The sequence below is a fragment of the Manis pentadactyla genome, chromosome 2 (genome assembly GCF_030020395.1).
Source record: "Manis pentadactyla isolate mManPen7 chromosome 2, mManPen7.hap1, whole genome shotgun sequence".
Taxonomy (NCBI): Eukaryota; Metazoa; Chordata; class Mammalia; order Pholidota; family Manidae; genus Manis; species Manis pentadactyla.
In genome coordinates, this window is record NC_080020.1 from 64,993,556 (window position 1) to 65,014,759 (window position 21,204).

Genomic DNA, 21,204 nt, shown 5'->3' on the forward strand with positions numbered 1-21,204 from the left:
ACTTACTTATAATTTCATAATGATTCACAGGTGGGATCATGAATTTATTAAATTTACTACCTGTATTTAGAGTGGTGTTTTCTTTACTTATTCCATATTCAAACAATTAAGAGAAGCACCTAGAAAAGCATTTCAGAGGTCAAGAGGTTCCCATAGAAAATGAAGAAATGCTAAAACTGGGTTAAAAAATATGATACATTTAAATAATAAATAATTACATTAAACCATGAGTTAATCTGAAATATACACAATAACATTTAATTCTGCAACTTTCAAAATGATTGAATATTATATATAACTTCAAAATTATAAAACATGCAATAGTGTATGGATTCAAGTGGTGTGGTGTCATATTTCTTTCCTGTACCTCTGTTACTGCAGATTTTACTTCATTTGGAAATGACCCCAAACAGGCATCCTGAGGCACCTCATGATTGTGAGGCTCAAGCCAAGAAATCCTCCTGGCTTCCTTGATAAACTCTGACATATAGTTTCTAATAATCTGAGATTTGGTGACAAAATTTCTGTTTTCTTAATCCTTATACTTCATAATTTGATTCAGATTTTCCCTGAGTGGTAAAAATTAAATGAACTATTCAGGCTGAGTTTAAGGAGGAGGGAGAGTAAGAAGATGGAAAGTTGCAAATGAAAACTTTTTTTAATGGACTGGCTGTTTGCTTGGAGGTAAAACTAGTTGGGCAAACTCTAGGATACTAAACAATGTTAAAAAAAACATCAAAGAAGCAAAATAATGGCACGGTATGAGGCAATGTAAATAGTCTGTTTTGCACCCAAATTATTATAGTTATATCTGTGTATCTATATCTCCACATATCTCCATTATTCAGGGAGTTTTTACTTTTAAATAGTCTACTGAATCTGCTCTACCCCCATAGAGCCAATAGCTGACAGAAGGCTGCTGTGCTGGCTGATTTCTTGAGGATTCTTCCTGGTTAGACAAAATAGCTGGAATTTGACTTGAGCTTTGCCGACCGCATGCAAACATAGTCCAAGTCTGATGTGCTCTGTCTATTGACCGTTTAAATATGAACCAGTAGCCGAGTCCTCAGAGGGGAAAGATTCTTCTCTAGCCACTTAATATTTTTGGATATGGCTTCCAGAATAATTTGAAAAATATCCAAATGTGATCCTTGGGCATTTAGAGATTCAAAAAACAGTTTCACCTGTAAAATAGGCAAAAAAAGAACTACTGACATGGTTCATAAAAACACTTTCTCCCCTAAAGGTTTTCAAACAGCTTTCAAATTATGCAAACACAGGTGCAAAAATTTCTCTGCCAACTTCTAAAAGGTTATTTTCTTTTTCTCTTTTTTAATTTATTATTTTACTTTATCTTCAAACAATAAAGTAAGACAGAAATGATAAATCCTTATCTTACAAGTGAGCAAGCACACTGTGGGTAAAGAAGTTAAGTGACTGAGTCAAGTCATAGAGTAAGAAGTGAGCCGTAATTTAAGTTCTAGAATCCAAATCTGCTTAGAAGATAAATAACTTCAGTACTTTTGTGGAAAGAAGATGTAAAACACTAGATGCCTAAAAAAGCAAATTAGAATTACCAACAATAGTACATAGTTTTGTTAAAAAGACCTTTAAGTGCTTTTCCAAACTTCCAAATTTCATTGTATCACTTGTGTTATGACACAATATGAATGAAATAATACAAAAAGATTCATCTCTCAAGTGTAATTTTCATTTTAAATGCTATGAACACATGTATTTTAAGAGGTTCTAGCCCTATCCCTTCCATTAGCTAGCTATGTGATATTGGAAACATAACTTACTTTCTTTTAATAAAATGAGAACTTCAAACCAGATCACATTTGTTTACTTTTAATTCTACAACTTCAACATTTATTTTTAAATTGTTAGCAGTAGAGAGTCACAAACCTCTTTCAACTCATCCTCAGAAGAAAAGTGAGCCATTGTTCCAGAGATAATCATTCTCATGGCAAATGAGCCCAAGTCAAATCTGAAAATTGAAAATAAGAAGGAACCTCATAGATTTAATAGAAATTCTGGCCTCATGCTAATTATATGATATATTTTAGAAATACATAACAATAATGGTATGGCAAGCTTGTGCATTACACTAGATACTATTAATTATCATAAGAATAACTCATATTCACCCAATAAAATCCCAAAGCTATGAAATTTATCAAATTTGACTATAAGACAAAAAATAAAGTTTTTTTTAGGAAATAAGACTAGCTTATTCAGCAATGTTTATGTTTAAATTTACGTTCATGTTTAAAGCAGTATTTTCTACCGTTTTTTTTTGTTATGTACTCTATCAGTAAAGAGTTTTTGACCAACAACTTCCCAATATACATATTTTTATTCATAAGTTATATATGTGTACTATATTTGGGATAAAAAAGAAAAATTTAATAGCATAAGATAAGAAATAATATATATGGTGATATTTTCTTCTGCACTCTAATGTATGTGGTTCACACTTCCTCACCCCACTTTGGACACCACTGTGTTTAAACATATTTATTGTGGCAGTGTTAGTTGGTTGAGCCCTCATTTGCAGCCACAGACTGCATCCTTCACCCCCAAGGTCTTATATAGAGAATTTGTACACTAGGTCAAGGGGATGCTTGCTGAAAAGCAGAGCACAGATACTTCTCAGAAATGGTTCCAAATCTAGGCTCTGCACATGGTTGGGCAAGAGTAAAATTTCCAGTTACAAAGGGAATCTACAGCATTGTGGAAAAGGTCTCATCATTTCAGGAGGGAACTGACTATTGTGCAAACAACCAAACCAATGTTTCTAGTGGATCTTTGAGGAAACACAATTTTTTTTTGTAAGGAAGTTTCTAACTTGGATCTCATGTGAATGTCAACCCCTTGAAGGTCTAGGAGAACGATGGAAATGTGCTTTTTGCTTATACAAAGCTGTCTGCGAGACTCTAAGTCCTTTATGGCTAAGAAATGAGAAGGAAGAGGAACCGAGATGACTGGCATCAGAGATGCTAATTGACACTAAGACAAACAGAGCAAATTGCACAGCTTTCTGATTCAGGATATTTTCCATAAAGTTTATAGGTGACATTTTGGGTTTGGATGAAGGATGTCTGAGCACCTTAGTGGAGGTTTTGTTATGAGAGAAAGTACTGGCTCTTCCTGGGGATATATTAGGCCCAGGAACATGCTAGAGTGATCTCTGGTTCTCCCAAAAGTTGAAAGCCCAGGAAAGACCCAGGGCCAATCTACCTTGGGAGCTGGGCGGGGGAGCTCCTGAAAAAATTCTGACCAAATTTCTTTCAGCTTCTCTAATCTCTCCACTGTGCAACCTCCACAGGGGAACTTGGGGTGGGGATTAATTCTCATCAAAATTCCTAAAGTCTTCCCCATAGAACAAAACTGCATTAACAAAGCAAGTCAAGTATGTTTGATGCACTTATATATGGCTTCCTTGGATTCTCTTGGGCTGGTAAGAGAGCCAGGAGTTGTGGGGCGGGTAAGGCTGAGGACCAGGTCAACTCATATTTGTTCCTAGCAATTCTTTGCCTAGGCAAAATCAGAGAAATCACTTTTCCATTCACTTCTCATTCTTCTCCCTTGCACTTGGACAGGGTATTTTGTGCTTATTTTAGTTTTAAAACCAATAAGCTTCATTTGGGTAAAAATGGTGTCATTCTCATGCTTCAGGGGACACTTGATTACACCTGGTTTTAGTCGACTGAGACATCTGAGTATAAGAACACATTAGATGTAAATGAATACCAACTTTTTGAGGAGAGTTGTCCAATTTTCTCTTAGGAAATTCCAGGCTAATTGCTGCCCTTTTGGATTTCTGGCAATCGCATGAAGAAGAGCAGACAAGTCCTGCATCTTAATGACCTTTCCTTCCATTCCTAGTTCAATTAATCTGAAAAAATAAAAGCCACTTGATTTTTTATGGTATGTTATATAATGGAAATTAACTCAGGCTACCAATTTATTAAAAGGATAGGAGAAAAAGAGGCATGGTAAAAGTATAATTTACCACAAATGGTCATAAATTCTCTATTGGCTAACATTTTTAATGCTCCAATTAAACTTTTACTTTTTTATAGCAGTAATTTTATTCACTTATTATTTCAAGAACTTTGATTAGCATCTTATATACCACCTTATATTTTTGCAATAATTTATAGACATTTGTCTCATATCAATCACATGATGAATAACTAGGGAATATCTGTTTTCACTACTTGCATTTTGTCAATATATACATATATTTTTAGAAGTAAACTCAAAAACATTTAAAGCATGATACGATTATTTTATGCCTTTGAAACTGGTGACTGAAATTTTAGTGACCTCACTGAATTTGTGTCAGTTTAGTTTTAACAATTTGGTTAAATGAATACACTTACTTCATTAACTTTTCCTGATGTTTGCTGGTTGACAATGCACACAGAATTTTGTTTTTTTTAGCACTTGACATTGACAGTCCGTATTGCTCTAAAAGGTAATTCCATCCTACTGTTGTCTGAGCACCCACAGAATACACAATCTTTAAAACGTCTGTTGAAATGCTGTAATATGAAGTACAAAAGTGAAGAAAAAGTTCTGTGAAAGAAAAATGTTTTTTCCTAGTACAATTTTAAATTGCTACAACAGACTCACCCCTGAGTTATTTCCAGTACTTAGTATATTAAACCTTTTTTTTCTGCTAAATTTTTATTAAAATATCTTAGGTAATTTTACCTTGCAAATTACTTGTAGTTTTTTCCTTAATGATGATAACATGTTAGCAAGGAGAATAATCATAACATTTTAACCTATCATAGATGAAAACAGAAAGTTGATGGAATCAATACATGAAAGATATTCTAAAACATAAAAGCACTTCTTTATACAGAATTCTATCACTAAATAACAAGTATTGGTGCTGTATGATTTTTTTGTAAAAGATGACTATGTGCTGCTTTAATGTCATATTAAGAGTATTTTCTAACAGGCCTATCTGAAGATCATCTGACTCTTTAGGTCTAGAAAATTGTAATTTAGTACAATTGATTAGGATTCAGTCATTTTATAATTTTGCAAAATTGGTAATATATAATAATATTTTAAATATAATATTATACATATAATATAACAAAGATATAATAAAATTTTCTCTCCACCTAAACAAGACACCATGATTTTTAGGTTTCGTTGCCCTATAGTATATTAACTAGTTTTGATTCTAATCTGTTCTATGATTTTTAATCCAAAATATCATTAGATCAATAATAACTGATAGTCGTACTGATGGCTTTGAAAAATCACAACACAGAGGAGTGGGCATGGGGCAGAAAATCTGCATTTATCATGCAGTGTCCACATGGTAGGTATTGTACTCTCCTCTGTACCTTTCATCAACTGTCAAAGCTACCCAGTGAGATAGTTATTATCTCAGCTTCTAAATGGTGGAAATAACACTCAGGAAAATGCAGTAATTTGCACAAGGTGGTATAGCTGACCACTTTGGGGATGGGATTTAAACCTCTGACTTCAACATTTGTGCTATTTCCACTGTGTTATATGTACTTAAATACCTCAAGTGCCATTTGAATCAGAAAACAAAGATTGGGCAATTAAATTATAATCCACATTGTTTTGATTTTAGTGTGTTTACCTGTGCACATTTATGAAAATTTGTAACAAATACATCAAAAGTTCCTTGAAGGTAGCACACATAGTTATTTTGTTCCTTACTTTACCCTTAGCACCTACAAGCAGTGCCTGACACACAGGCACCATGCCAAGTGTTATGTTTTGAATTCATGAATGAATGAAATAATCAATTAATCTATGAAAGGAAATTTTTCATTAGGATTAATACTAGCAGTCTTGAAGTTAAGGGAAAAAATAGTCTACAATATTTAATTATTATTGATTATAAGCATAAATGAGCTGTACCCAGAATATTTTCATAGACATAACATCCTTTTCAACATGCTCAACCATCATAACTACTATAAATGGGTTGCTGCAGGTAAGATCATCCTTCTTGTAATGAATATAAACATGGAAGAATATTCTGTTGTATTACAGGACAGCAAGCTGTTTTTTACATTCTGGCCTCACTCATACAACCCAAACATGAACAATAAAAAAAGAACAATACTGTGGAAAGACATTTTTTCTAAAACTGTTGATTGTCTTAAATCTCAATGACCAGAAAAGTATGAGAGGAAGAGAAGTGGAATTACTTTCTTTTTAAAGAAGAGTTAAAGAAAGGATTTCAAAAAGCTCACTGAGATTAGTGATGTAGAGGGAAATTACAATAGCCTACCATAGCAATCTGGCACAGGAAAAAGTGACCCTATACATTACATGGTACTAATGGTGTGAAATTTTTTCTTCTATTTTAGAAAATAAATTTTCCTTAATTCACATATAAATTTGATTTCTCAAAACATCCAACTCTACAGTCAGAATTCAGCAGTAATAATATAAAATTATGTGTTGGGCAGAAATCCAGGCTTACATTGAAAAGATTGTGGGATCTGTTAGTATCTATGGGTTGTAGCTATTAAACTGAACTCAGCATAATCCATTTGATTTCTGAGTGCCTCTTCCTGACTCTAATAACCACCAGAATAAATTTTGTCACCATGTAACCTATGGATGGCCCAAATCATCAGTTTCCCATCAAAGATGAAATTGGGGGCCAAGGCTTTGTCTGTGGAAGTAAGGAACGTAAATTAGCAAGTAAACACATTTCTTGAAAGGCACCCTCCACTTTTTTTTTAGAAGTTTAATCAAATGATCACTGGTGCTTTAACTGCATGTGCATTTCACATTGCTTTTTGTCTTTAAAAGGCCTCACTTCTGGGGACTGGGCATTCCCCTGCTTCTACCCCCTGGCTAGCTTTCTACTACCATACCAGTGTTTATTAGCTCTCCCCTGAAGGGACCTAAACCTTTCTTCCCACAAAAATCTCCTGAGCACTTATTATGTGGAAATATGAAACAAAGGGATGTAATTCCCAATACGGCTTTTTTTTTTTTTTTTTTTTTACCAATCCTCACTAAAAAGTTTTAGATCTAATGTCTTGCTTGATCAAAGACTTTTACATCAAAGTGAAAGGAACAAAGAATAGGACAGAGATCTAGTTCTACTTTAATTTTCCACTGGATTCCATCCACTGCGAAAAGAGTTCAGTTGCCTTCTGGATGCAAGGATCATAGTTCAGGTAACAGGCCAGCTTCAAGACTTCTGTGCGAAGTACCCTGTCCCAGACTGAGCCCTCATTGCTCCAGCTTTGCATGTCAATCACTGGCTTCAAATACACGAGAAGGTAATGCTGCAGAAAGCACAGGATGGTTTACAGAAAGGCTAAATTTAGTCCTTAACACAGCTCTTACCCATAGAAAGGGCTCAGCTCTAAATGGTCTGCATGAACCTTTTTCCAAACACAGAATGACTTAAATGTGTATTTCTTTTTCTGGCCCCCACCCACCGCACTCAAGAAATAGAGTTTTTGCATTAAAAATCCATTGTAATTTCCTATCTCAGGGAGGTGTATCAATTGATAAAAGGTAGAATCACCTTTAGGAGGGAGATTTTGCTCATGCCCAAGCTCTCAGGATGGTGATGACAAGGAACAAGGGACATCCAACCATTAGATGCTGTGGTGTGGACTGTGCTGTCAGCCTCTTGAAGATTTACCCCCAAGAGTTCACACAAAACAGACAAAATCTCACTGATCCTCTAGACACTGTGTATTTACTTAAGGAATTTTCTGAAGGTAACACAAACCTTGAGGTTTTCAGTGACATCTGAAATATTCCTTCTGTCCATCATGTGATAAAACAATTCTAAGTACCCCAAACCTTTGAGAAGTGTAGGGGTGCTTGTTTCAAGTGGGAGACAGCGAGTCAGGTCAAGGGCTTTGTCTAGGGTCAACCTGCCTGCACTGAGATATAAAACAAATGTCAGTGGTTTGTTCACATATCTTACAGTTCTTAATATTCGAACAAATGTGATGTGGAGAGCAATAACAGGAGCTGTTCATTATAGCCCAACCATTTAGTTTAAATCCTTGCTCTGCCACTGCTTAGCTGTGTGATATGGGCAAATTACCTAGCCTCTCTGGGTTTCAGTGGCCCTCCTCCCTCTGCAAATGGGGATAATAATAGTATCTTCTACATTTGTAAGGACTAAATGAGTTAATATATGTAGAGCACTTTGAATAATGTTTAGCACACAGTAAGAGCTTTCTAAATGAAATGTTAGCTAACGTTAATATTTAGTACCAAGTAATATAAGTTTCTATGTATTATGTCATTCTCTAATTGTTTAACTTGTGCATTTGAATGTTCCTCTAAGTGAATTTGGAACTTAAGGATAGGTGCCTTTGAATAGGGCAAAACAAGTATTTCATTTTTTTGAAAGAATCTATTTAGTTTCTAAAATTATATGCATTCTCTATACCTTTTTTTTAAATGAGAAGAACAAACAATAAAACTATTATTCTGAATACCAAAATGTTAGGGTCCCTTCTGTAGAGGAAATAAACCATTATATTGTCATTTTTGTAAAGTCTTCTCACATGTGTTTCTGAGAGGACCTGTGTCCCCGTAGGGTATAGAAGCCATTCTTGCCAGCATCTAACTCCAGATTAAGCATAATAGCTTGATATAGAAACAGATTCCAGAACAAAGGATGTCTCTGTTGAATTTTTTATTAACATAATGCTTTACCTCCTTTGGGTTTTAAAACTTCAAAATTCTTATATAAGAGGAGGAAACTGAAACCAGAAAGAAATGAAGTGAAAAAGAAACAACTTTTGTTGTGACTTTTTTCAATCACAATGACATGCTGCTTTAAAGCAGACTTAAGGAAAATTTTCTGAACATTTCATCTAAAGGCAGAAAGTGCTGAACCATATGCTCTCTGATTCTATGGTTTGCTGTATTTTTTAAAACACAAATCCACAAAATATCACTATTCCTTCCCACATGTGTAGTCTCATAATCAGTGCAAATGATACCTCAAAAGAAGTAGCAACAGGAAGAAACTAGGTGTTATATTCTAAGGTCACAATTTAAAAGAGAATGCTTAACACATAAAAGTTACTTTATATTAATCCTGTATTTCTTTTTTGGCTGAGCGAATTTATTTCTTACTAAAACAAATGTCATTATTTAATTTTATATTTACCTACTTAAACATTTTTAATCATGGCATTCATTAGAAGGCACGCCTTTTTAAAATATGGTTATTGTTTAATAAAATCCAGCTCCTCACCACCTGCCCTCTGCTTCAATCAATTCCCAAAGTGTTATTTGAGTGTTTGTTTGGCATGAAGACTAAACATGTATATAAGCACACACTTCAGCCCAACAGCAAAATTCTATATTTACTTATGTATACAGTTTCAGCTAAACTGCACCTTTGTGAAATAAAACTGTATTCCTGAGGAACCAATTTGGGACTTCATTTTATGATGTGAGGGTAAAAGTAACATAGTTTTTCTGTAAGGAAATCAAAGTTGTCATTTTAATTCCACTCAACTCAGATGAAATCCAAGTCTTAAATTATATTTAATAAGCATGAAAACTCAATTAAATATCCACTTTTGGGTCAAATTTTGTCTCCAAAACTAAATGTGATCACTAGTTACTTCCTTTAACTCTTAAATAGGTATTTTATAAAGCTGGGGAGGAAGAGATATATATTACCAAGGAAGAGTAGCACATAAAAATATTTAGATCAATAATGAGGGTTTTAAATGGTTTCCTTATACAATTACTTTTATTATAAAAGTAATATAAACAAATTACAAAACAATTGGAGATTACAGAAGAAGGGAAAAAAGACTCATCACTGCAATACCATAGATATTCACTAGTAGTGCTTTGAGAATTTCCTTTCAGCTTTTTTTTCCTATTTGGCTGCAAATGTAATAATACACAAATTCATCTGCTTTTTCCAACTTCACATTATTTGAAATGCATTTTTTTATGTGGTCATCTCATCTTCATACTCAACACATCATCTTTTAAAACTATTTCCATTAGATAGTACTAACAATCTAACAGCTGACATTTACTGAGCAGGTTCTGTGCTTAGTGCTTTACTTGCATTTTCTTATGCTAGCCTCAGAACTACCCTGCACGATAGATGTTGTTATTTAAAACTGGAGTTTTAAAGAACAGAAAATTTAGGCTTAAGAAGGTTAAATAATTTGCCCAAGGTCAAACAATAACTGAGGAGGTAGTACATGAAATCTTCTGTTTTAAGCCAAAATTTAAACCAAAATTTATACTCTTAAAGAACTTCATTGACCTGTTCACCTAGTAAATAAAATACTATTGTTTTTCCACTGATGCATCAATAACTGTAGGGTTCTGTCTGCTAAATTTAGACTACCCATAGTTCATAGACTAGAAACAGGATAAAAGACTGGAACTACTTGAAAGACTGGTTTTCATTTGCTGACTTGTCAGTATTCATTCTTCCTAATCTTAAATTTTTTATCTTCTCTGTCATCTGCTCAGAGTTTCTTCTTTGAGCAGACAAACCTCCTTCAGCTAATAATAGCCTACTTCTCGGCTGGTCTATCATGCATTCATTCAGATGTAGGATGGAGTTTTTCCTAATCCTGACTTCCAATATGCTATGCTACCATGATGGCCCTGAAATCTATGGGCCGGAGGATTAAGTCCTCAATCCTTTCCCTTTTCTAACTAGGGAATTCTGTTATACAAAGAAGCTTTGCCTAAGATCTGTCCTGTTGGTTACCTTCACTCGATTTGACCTACATAAAGACCTGAGAGGAAATAACATGTCACACTAAATAGAGTGAGTACATTACAGTAAGTCTCAGAATAGGAAAAGCTTACAATGCATAATATTCTACCTGATCCCCAATTTTTTCCATTGGTGATCTTGTGACCTGATTTTTTCTATAAAATATTCTGTTGATGATAAGTGGAAAAGGAAAGAAAACACTTTGTCTTCCAGGAAAGTCTAGAGGAATAAACATAAGCAGCCAATTCTTCCTTTATTTTCCTACTAATTCCATAGTGATTTTTTGAACGTGAGCAAAGTAATGGATGGATTGTGCACTAGATTTAACATTTAAAATTGTAAAGGTTAAGACTATATTTATACTTTTTGTTCAATAGATTACATAGGTAGTTGGTAAAACAGCAAGCTATTGGCATAAACAAATTTTAAATCTGGGGTCAAAAGCTTAAATGCCTTCAGAGTCCACCCTAAGTGAGTAAAGCCGACTGCTCACAGAGTACCTTTTGGGATTTTGGTGCATGGGAGGGTGAGGTCTTGCCTAAAGGAGGATCTGTTCACAGCACACTCCTCTATGGTTGCCCTGTGGGAATGAAGGCCCACAATTGCCAAGTTTTCTTGTTTTTTTTAATAGGTTCCAGAATTCAGAATTTTTATATAAATTTCCCCAAATTCTAAAATTTTGGATTAAATTTTAAACACTGAATGGGCCAAACAATTTATCAGTAGGTAGGCTTTGGCCTAATGGCATATATTAGGCCTCCATTCAGATCTGTATCACATGAATGATCAATACTGAATGTTTGATTTTGAAACCTATCTGGTTATGGGTCAGTTATTACCTAAGAAATCAGATGAACTTTTGCATTACCTTACTAGCTGAAATGCATCATGAATCAGACCTATTCTGTCCTTTGGTCTGAGAAGTGTGTGGTTCTGATTCAGCTGTGTAATGAGTTGGTCCCAGCCACACCCCTCATAGTGAACAATGTAGTAGCCATTTGAGTCCACATTGAATTTCACCCAACTGGTATTTTCAGGTAAATCAAGAGTATCTAGGAGAAGGAGATTGACATAGGCATTTCATCATCAACATACACACCAGGAACATCCCTAAAACTGTTAGTTTCCATACTACTACTTCTAAATTAATGGGAAGACAAAGTTTTAGAAAAGTCATGATGATATTCATTTTCATAGTCTACTGGATGGTTTCTTTTGGGAATGATAGTCTTATTAAATTAACAAATAAATTATTTTATAGGAAGACTGCTGAATTTGTTCTCTAAAGCAATCTGTACTGGTCTATGAGTCATGTAAGCATCTAGTGAGCATGATTTTATTATATTATTATTATTATGTTATGATAATGTCATGTATTTTTAATATTACAGAAATTATACTAGGTGGCAAAAACATTATTATATTCTCTCAATAATTTTGAGACCTACTCGCCATTCAAAATAAGATAAAAAAATGGAAGCTCAGGAGGAGTAAAGAAATTTTCCTAAGGTCACATATGTCATGGGGTTACAGAGTGAGGATTTAAATTCAGAGCCAATCATTTCCAAAGTGTATGCTTTCCTCCACTATACATTGCTGCTTTGTGGCATAGAGCTGTATTAGTAGGTATTAGGAGACATAAGATAGGATGCCATCATTTCTTGACATAAATATAAATCTATCTCTAAATATTGAAATCACAAGACAATTTCCCACTGAATGAAAAATTCAGACTTTCTAGGTAATTCATATTTTTAGTAACTAATACATGAATAAATGAGAACTTCCCCAGACATGTATCTTTCATTATTAGATTTACTCACAGTATCTTTCCTACAAATAGCTCAAAACATGTTTAATTTCAGAATTAAAACACTTATTTTAATTAGTTCATTACCTGTCTTTGATTTTAGAACATGTTTGTAAATCTCATTAGATGAACTCGTGGAATATGTCAGTGGGATATGCCAAAGGTACCTACATTAGAAAACAGACTGTTACAGATGAAATGAATGGCCATTTCAATTTTCGTGTTGTCAGACTCAGATAGGCTATAAAAGGCACCTACTTACTTTATAAATTTTATAGACTAAGACTAACAGGTATGCAAAAATTCTTCTTTAGTGAATATGAAGGTGCAGCAACATACACCCAGTTGAACTTTGTCATGATTACCTGTTGCATTTGCTGTTGAAATCTCATACCACAACAGGTTCTGTTGATTGTTTCCTTCAAAATAAGAGAAAGCAAAATCCAGTCTTCCTTTCACACTTCCAGAACCTCTGCCAGCCTTATATTAATTCAAATAACTGAATCAAAGCTGTAGGAAAAGCCTTAAGAGGTAAAGATCTTACTCCAGCATGATTTCCACTTATCCTTTTGTTCAACAAGGCAGTGCACATCCAATCCCCCAACTATTAAGTGACTGTGAAGAAGAGGTCAGCAATGCCACAGTCTAGGATTTGCAGGGCAGCCAGGCCCAGAGAACAGAAAAGCAGAGTTGATTGGAGGAAAGGGTTTCAGTTACTTTTCAGTGGCCCTTCTATGGTAATAGAAATTGGCTATTTTTTCTAACAAGCTTTCTAACACCTTCTAGAATTCATTTCCCCTATCACATCAAGCCATATTAGCTTTAAAAATCCTGGACATGTAAAATCATGTGGTTAAAAATACCAACATGTATAAAACAGAAAGAATAGTAACTGAGAATATACCTATTGGTCCTCAAAAAAATAAAAAATAGTGAAAGAAACAACATACACAGACTCCCATCTACTAAAGGGTCAGAAGGGATAATCTACCTGATGAATCTTGGTTCCAGAAGGAAAGGGATTTTTTCCAGATAAACATATCTTCAGAGGAAAGAGAGGGTAAATAGCATTTCATAAGTTTGGACAGGCATGAACAGAGGGTAGTAATTTTATAATAATCATCTAAATACTGCCTCAGAGTACAAATACAGATAATTATAATAAATACTTGTTATTCTGGGCCATCCACACTATTGGATAGTAACAAAATGCCACGATCTCTTGTGACATTTTGATTAGTTACAAAATTGTGAGTCCTGCTTTCCCAATAATGAATCTAACATTAAATTTTTCAGGCCATGCATACTTACTACACTAATGGACAGTGACTGCAATGGGGTATGGGTGGGGACTTGATAACATGGGTAAATGTAGTAACCACATTGTTTTTTCATGTGAAACCTTCATAAGAGTGTATATCAATAAAATCTTAATAAAATTTTTTAAAAATATATTTTCCAGGCCATGTTGCCAAGCTACAAATTGTTTAAGTTCTCTGAAGTTCAGATTTCAGAAGGACACAGAAAAATGGAAGGATGTGTACATAGAGAAGTGGCATGAAAAATATTGGAAATAGGCAACTGAAGAAACAGAAGGAGAAAACAGTATATTCTATGTGTTAATGACTTCGAATTTGTTTCTGATTCTAAGAAGAATTCTAGAATTGTTATTAAATAGATCCCTAGAAAAGTAGTAATCATAAGAGCCAGTGCAGAATCACTTAGATCATTTCATTTTAAATTACCCTTATTCATTTTATTGATATGGCTAATAGATCAGAGAAATGTGGACAGTGTTGTGTTTCTTGATTTTAGTAAAGTCTTTGATAAGTTTTCTCAGAATAGTTTGGTGAAAAGATGGGTGTGGGTGTGGTCCACTGGATCTGCTTTCATCATCACCAAAAACATCCTGTGTTTAGACACTATATTTTTAGTCTATTGCTGGAAAACAAAAGGCCATGGGAGTCTTCACGTTATGATTTTTCTTTCCTCTCGTGATAAAACGTATAGCTTCATAGCGCTTCCTAGGTATGGGCCAGTCACACAACTTACCAGGGCCCAGAAATCTAGTACTGAAAAGAGTCAGGGCATATTGTAATAGCAATATAACCGATCATCCTCTGGATCAGAACGGAGATTCTAAAGGTGGCTACAGAACGACTAAGAGCTGCACAACGCAGTCCGGGCCACTGGAAGCTCTTTAAATTTGTTCTCAAGACTAGTTCAGGCCTTTGATTCCTGTGTCGAAATAGCATCCCACAAAGTTGCCAGAGAAGCTGAAAGAGAGCTAATGAAACAGCAAGCAAACTGAGCGGAGGTAAACTAGACGAAGAGAAGCAGCCACCTTTCCTGCAGGGCCCGCCACTCAGGGTCCTCGTGGTAAAGTCCCGCCAGGAAGCGCTCCTGCCGCAGGCCGAGTGAACGCCCCTCTTGTTTAACCACCACGAGGGGGATTCCTTTCTGCAGAGTCCATGTAGTCATCATCTCTTTGACGTCCATATTTTCTACCAGGAAAGCCAGCTGAAATGACAAGTGACTTCAGTAACCCGAGACTAAGGAGAGAAACCAGAAAGAGATCAGAAACTAGACCTCCTCTGAGGCCACAAAAAGGCCTGGGAGAGAGAGCGCAGGACTCAGCCTGCAGCCTCAGGGCACCGCAATCTGCTCCACCCCAGGGCTGCTCTTTGCATGTTACCTGAAGAAGCGTGTATGTGGCAGCTGGAGGGTTAACACAGGGCAGGAAAGGCCAAGAGGAGGGCTTGAGACTGGAGCTTCGCTCCTGCTCCCTTTCCAAACAAAAAAAGAAAAAACCACCTCTCCATTTTAATTGTGGAACCAGGGAAGTGGCTTGGAACAGAAATGTCTGTCTTTAGGGGAGCTTTAAATATTCCAACAGAACAATACTGTAACAGTGGAGGTCTACTGATTAGAGAACAGAACCTCTAGTTTCCTGGCTTCTAGAACAGACTTCTGATCTCTGGATGATGCTGAATCTTAATTTAGAAACCATAATTTATGGGATTACCATGACTCTTTTAAAAAAAGAGTGCTTGTTTTTTTCTCATGATGACTTGCTTTTCTCTCTCCTAAAGTGCTCCACTAACTTCCTAGAAGTAAACAAATAGCAGAGCCTCCACCAAGCCATTCAGTCTCTCCAAACCTAACAACTTGTTTGGTTTGGCATTTTCTAGAGGATGCCAGGGCCACCATAACCACTCAGAGGAATTTTAAGCTGAGTTATTTTTAGCTAGCAGTGGGTTGTGGGAAAGCTGAATTATAACAACAAAAATAATGTAGTAATAGCATCATCCCCTTAAATGGCCTGAACATTCCTTTCCCGGTCAGCTTTGTTTCAAGGAAAAATTTGAGTCTGTCTTCCTGTCCAGTTATTTAAAGGGACAGTGTGGCTATGGCCCACCCTCACTCCCGGTCAGGTGATATACCAGGTTTCTGCTGCTCTGTGAGGCTCTTACTGTGTGGCTTGTCGTCTTGGAATCGGAGTGACAAAACCTGCCAGATGTAAAATCATCTTCTAAACAACTCTGTAAAACAAGAATGAAAGAGCACTGCCTTCTGGGCACTGATAGTTGGCTGAATATATATATTCGACATGAAGGCAGACATTTATTGGCATAACTACATGACTACTATGCTCATTGCCAAGTCTAAATAAATTAAAGTTTTGAAGCAGAGCAACATGGCAGAGTAACTCTTTTATGAATCCATTTGTTGAGTTTGCCTCTCATTTAGTCTCTTTCCCCTGGAAAGGTCCTACTTTATTCTGTTACCGTGCATGTTACTCATGCTCCTACTTAGCATTTAGGCAACGGTGTCCAGGGTTGGTTGTGTCATAAATTCCTTGAGAGTGGGAAGACACCTTTGCTTGTGTGGGTATTCCCAGTGACTACCACGATAGCATATAGTGGCTGCACAATACATTTTGAATTCAGAGTTGAAATGAAACCTAAGAAAAACACCCACTCTGCCACAGACCTTTATTAATCATGATTATAGGCTCAATAGTATGCTAAGTGCCATGACATTTAAAAAAGGAACAGACATGATTATTGCTCCTAAGCAAATTTTATTATTATTATCATTGTTATTATTGACTCAATAGAAACTAATTAAAGAGAACATCACTGTGTGGAACAGATTCATAAAGGCACTTCTAGGTGTTTAGCAGAAAGGCAAACCAAAGAGGGCTGGAGCCGTCTGTAAGGAGGAGGTGACATCTCAGTTAGGTCTCAAAAAATGGAGAGTATTTGAATTGTGGGGAAGAGGAAAGTGCATCTAGGTAGCAAGGACACTAGAAGCAAAGGCATGGTGACATAATGATTGAGCAAGATTTCTTCCTATGAGGGGAGATGTGTCTCACTCAACAGAGAATAATTGTTGAAAATAAAATTGAGCAAGTAGAGTTCAACCTTAAAATTTGGATAGAGAAGACTAGGTATTATATGGCAAGAATTGCAAAGTCATTAAATATTTTGGGAAATGGGAAGGATAGATGTGTAGGGTTTTTAGAAGGGAAATCAAAGAGAGGGAGGCCCAATATCGAACTTGTGTACTGACCCAGGTGGCACCCGTGGTTAGTGTGGTGCTAGAGGAGAAAGGAAGTGCTGCCTTCTATGGGCCCTGGCACTGGGGCAAGGGGAATACATATCTTCTGGCTGACCATGTAACTATTTATACCTCCTTAACTAGCCTGTCACTTTGTAGGATTGACTATAGCTACTATAACCCAAAATATGACTTACATTTGACAGACTGCTCCACAAATCATTATTCTTAGCATTTCCATAGCTAAACTTCTTTAAGTAGTGAATAATTCCTTTCTGGAATTTCTCTGCACTCAGAAAATTCTTGAGCATATTCAAAATACAAGCTCCCTAAAAAAAAAGAGAAAGAAAACAAACAAACAAAAAGAGGTTAAAATTAAAGGTAGTATGATGTGTTTCGAATAGAAGTTTAAACTTTTTGGAACATGTGGAGAAATGAAGAGGTGGCAGTAAGTGGCACCAAGGAATGAAACTGCAGATCTTATGGGCCTCATTACACTTCTCATGCAAGCAAAGCTTCTACTTGTTCACAGCATTTACTACCTTGTTATAGGAAACTGCATCAAACATTTCCTGTATTTGTGTGGGAGTTTCTGCTTGATTGGAGATAGGACAGGATGAACTTAATGCATCTTTTTGAATGACTTCAAAACACAAATCCAAAAATTTGTCATCCTAAACAAGGGAGAAAATTTTCTCAATTTAGTTTGACATTCTTAAAGCAAGAGAAGACACACTAGGTTTATGTAGAATTATCAATCACTATTTCTTATAATTCATCATAAGTTTCTTTGCCATTATATACCCTTTCACCAGTTCTGAATTCATAGAGGTATAAATTTCAACATTCCCTCAGACATTGCAGGAATGTTTGCTATGTACCAAACCCTTAAATACAGAAATAAAACTAATGGTTCCCAGTTAGTGAACACTTGCTATGTGCCAGGACCTTATGTCTGTCATCTGATATCCTTTCAGTACACTGTGAAGAAGATGGATTATATGCACTTTACAAGTGAGAACATATGAAGCTTTGGGATAAACCGTGGATTCAGCACAGAGCAAATAAAAAGACACTGACTTTGAATCCATGTCTGTCTATACTGTACTGGACTAAGTGCGTACTTCAAAGAGCTTACTAACCTTTACAAACCACCTTGATGTATAGTGTCCAGACCCCTGTAAGCTATGTTTGAAGAAATCTTTTCACACATTTTGGGTAAGTGACTAGGTCCTTCGGAAATTCTAGAGGAGGGTACTTCCAGGCATGGCCATTTCAAGTCACATGCCAAGAATTCTGTACAGAATTGATAGCCATGGGCATTGTCCTGTCCTCTGTCATTGAATATGGACAGTGGCAATCTTTTCTCTCACCCCCACACACAGCTGTGTATCTGTGCTATTTGAGTTCTCTGTCCACAGATTTTTGGGTAAGGAAGGGATTTATGTTACAGGCTGAATTGTGTCCTCCCAGCCAATGCATATGTTGAAGTCCTCACCTCCAGGACCTCAGAATATGCCTGTATTTGGACATAAAACCTTTAACAAGGGGATTGAGTTAAAAGGAGGATGGGCCCTGACCCAATTTGATTGGTTTCTTTATAAGAGGGGATATTTGGACACACTGGAGAAAACCGAGAGGCAAGGCCACATGAGGACACAGGGAAAGGAGGTCATCGCAAGCAAGGGCAGAGGCCTCAGGAGAAACCCAGCCTGACCACACCTTGGTCCTGGACTTCTGGGCTCCAGAACTGAGAAAACAAATTTCTGTTGTTAAAGCCACCACATCTGTGGTATTTTGTCATGGCAGCTCTAGAAAACTAATATCTGTTTCATATATCAAATAAAATACCACAGGTTCAAAACCACAATGCTATATTGTTTTCTTTTTAGCAGTCATAGAAGTTTTAAGAATAAATTGATGACTCCTTAGGGCATATGGTATGACATACAAAACTGTGAACTTACAAATTGTAGCTCTGGATATGTAGCATTAACAGAGATCAATGCCATGTAATTTGCAAAACCCTCTTTGAGCCAAAGATCATCCCACCATTCCATTGTAACCAGGTTGCCAAACCACTAGGAGGTAAAACTCAATGTTATTAGAAGTTAAACAACTATATAAAAATGGTTAGTTGTAGCGAAAAATAGAATCGTGTTAATTTTTCTTTTATTAGGTAAGCCCTTTCCTCTATTTTGCTATCCTTGTCTCTTTGCACACCTTCCTTCTACTGATTTCCCTTTCTTCTCTTCTTACATCATATTTTTGCTTGCTTCACTTTTCTTTCTTTTGTGTCCCAATTACCCCCAACTCTCCAACTTCCCTTCTTTTCTCTTAGCATTTCCTAGCTATTAGATTTAATATTAAGTAAGAAAATGAAATATGAAATATTTTGTGTGGGTTAATATTTCTTTCTTGCAAAACAAGTATAATTTCACCTTGTGCTTGATTTATGGTGATGATCTGAAGAGAACTAGAAGCCAAAATATCCTTGGTGAAGTCACCTTTTTATATCAAAGCAGCAGGCACTTAAGAGGATCATAAGAATTCATTTAGGACTCTCAGATTGTTACATAATATTACTGATGAGCAAATGTAGTTGTTAAACTCTGCCTTTGCTAACTTCCAGGGATCGGCTTGGCCTCTAAAGTGAATAAAGGTCTGAGGTTTTAAATAATATATAATAAAAAGGATGCACAAGGCAATCAGAATGGAAATTACCCTCAACTTACATTAGATTTTTAACAACAGTCTTGAATATTAGTATTTTTCATGTACTTTTCATGTAGCATTTGTTTATTTAGTGTATATGCCCAATACTGGGCATCCAGTTTATCTATCTTAGATTTGCAATATCCAGAAGGATGGGAAATTACACAAAAAGATTCTAAGATTTGGAAGAACCTTGTTATAATTATATAACAAAATAGATAGATCTTTTGCTTGTAGAAACCATTTTAAGCTCTATTCCTTTTCTGACAATGCTCAGATCATTTTTAGCAACTGGGCACCAATCTTGCCAAGGGAATTTGTGAAAGGGGATAGAAGGTGATGAATATGAGAAATACAGGTTGAACTGATTCTGGTTACTTCACCAGTTAGTAAGAGTGGCTTATTCATTCACTCAGTAAATATCTATTGAGAAGCTACTATGTTCCTAGCACCATGACATGCATCAGAAATATCAAGATGTATATAATACAGCTTCTGCCTCAATACAAATGATTGAGGCTGGCCTATAGAGATAAATGCAATAAAGCATTGCTGGTGCTGTGATCATTGTCTGTACAAGGGAAAGAAAGGATTCCAGGAGGAGAGAATAAGTTCTGCTGGGAGAGTATGTAGCATAGCTAGGAAATGGTTCATTTCCTGAGTCTTGTAAGTGGTCCTCAGGTATGATAGTAGTGGTGTGCTCTAAACAGATCAGATAGCAAGAGCAAATGCATAGAGCCACACGACATGGCATGCTTAGGAAATGGCAGGTAGTCTGGGATTGTTAAAAGCTTAGAGTGCTGGTAAGAGAAGAAGCTGAAGAGGTAGAGACGGGCTCCACCATAGGGCCTCATGTGCCGGGCTATGGACTCTTGACTCATCCAGATGACATTGGGAGCCTTTTCCAGGGCTTTATGTGGAGGAGTAACATGGACATGTGGAAATCAATGGAGAGACAAAACAGTTAAGGCAAAAATTCCAAAGCTGCCTGTAGCTTCAGCCCTAGATTCTGAGTCTCTAAGAAGGAGCAGCTGTTAAAGGAAGGCCCAGAGGGAGCATGGAGCCTCAGAGGTAGCATTCTCCCACCATTTCCTTATGAACGTGGGTGGAAAGATGAGAAATCCCCAGACTCAGTTAAGTGCTTTAGAGCTATCAGTGACTAATTATCAAAACCCCTAAGATGGGCCAGTGGGGAGATTTTAAACCAGAGGAAGACACCCATATGTTCTCAAAGGACAGTGCTGAGCATGGCTACTTTATGTAATTGGGATGAAGTTAAAAATTAGAAGGAAGAGATATTATGACCTGCTTTCATGATGGAATGATATTGCCTACATAGGGAAAGAGA

At 36.1% G+C, this 21,204-nt stretch overlaps 1 protein-coding gene across 1 annotated transcript in view; it reads right to left on the bottom strand.

Annotated features, from left to right (window-relative positions):
* Positions 1–1,040: 1,040 nt before the first annotated feature.
* Positions 1,041–21,204, bottom strand: part of ERAP2 (endoplasmic reticulum aminopeptidase 2) — a 33,406-nt gene continuing 13,242 nt past the window's right edge. The window contains 13 exon segments of the mRNA XM_036925805.2: positions 1,041–1,184; positions 1,909–1,990; positions 3,761–3,901; positions 4,392–4,553; positions 7,132–7,316; positions 7,772–7,928; positions 11,637–11,820; positions 12,666–12,745; positions 14,923–15,098; positions 16,052–16,120; positions 17,339–17,470; positions 17,684–17,815; positions 19,109–19,222. Of these exon segments, the coding sequence (XP_036781700.2) occupies positions 1,041–1,184; positions 1,909–1,990; positions 3,761–3,901; positions 4,392–4,553; positions 7,132–7,316; positions 7,772–7,928; positions 11,637–11,820; positions 12,666–12,745; positions 14,923–15,098; positions 16,052–16,120; positions 17,339–17,470; positions 17,684–17,815; positions 19,109–19,222 (1,758 nt within the window).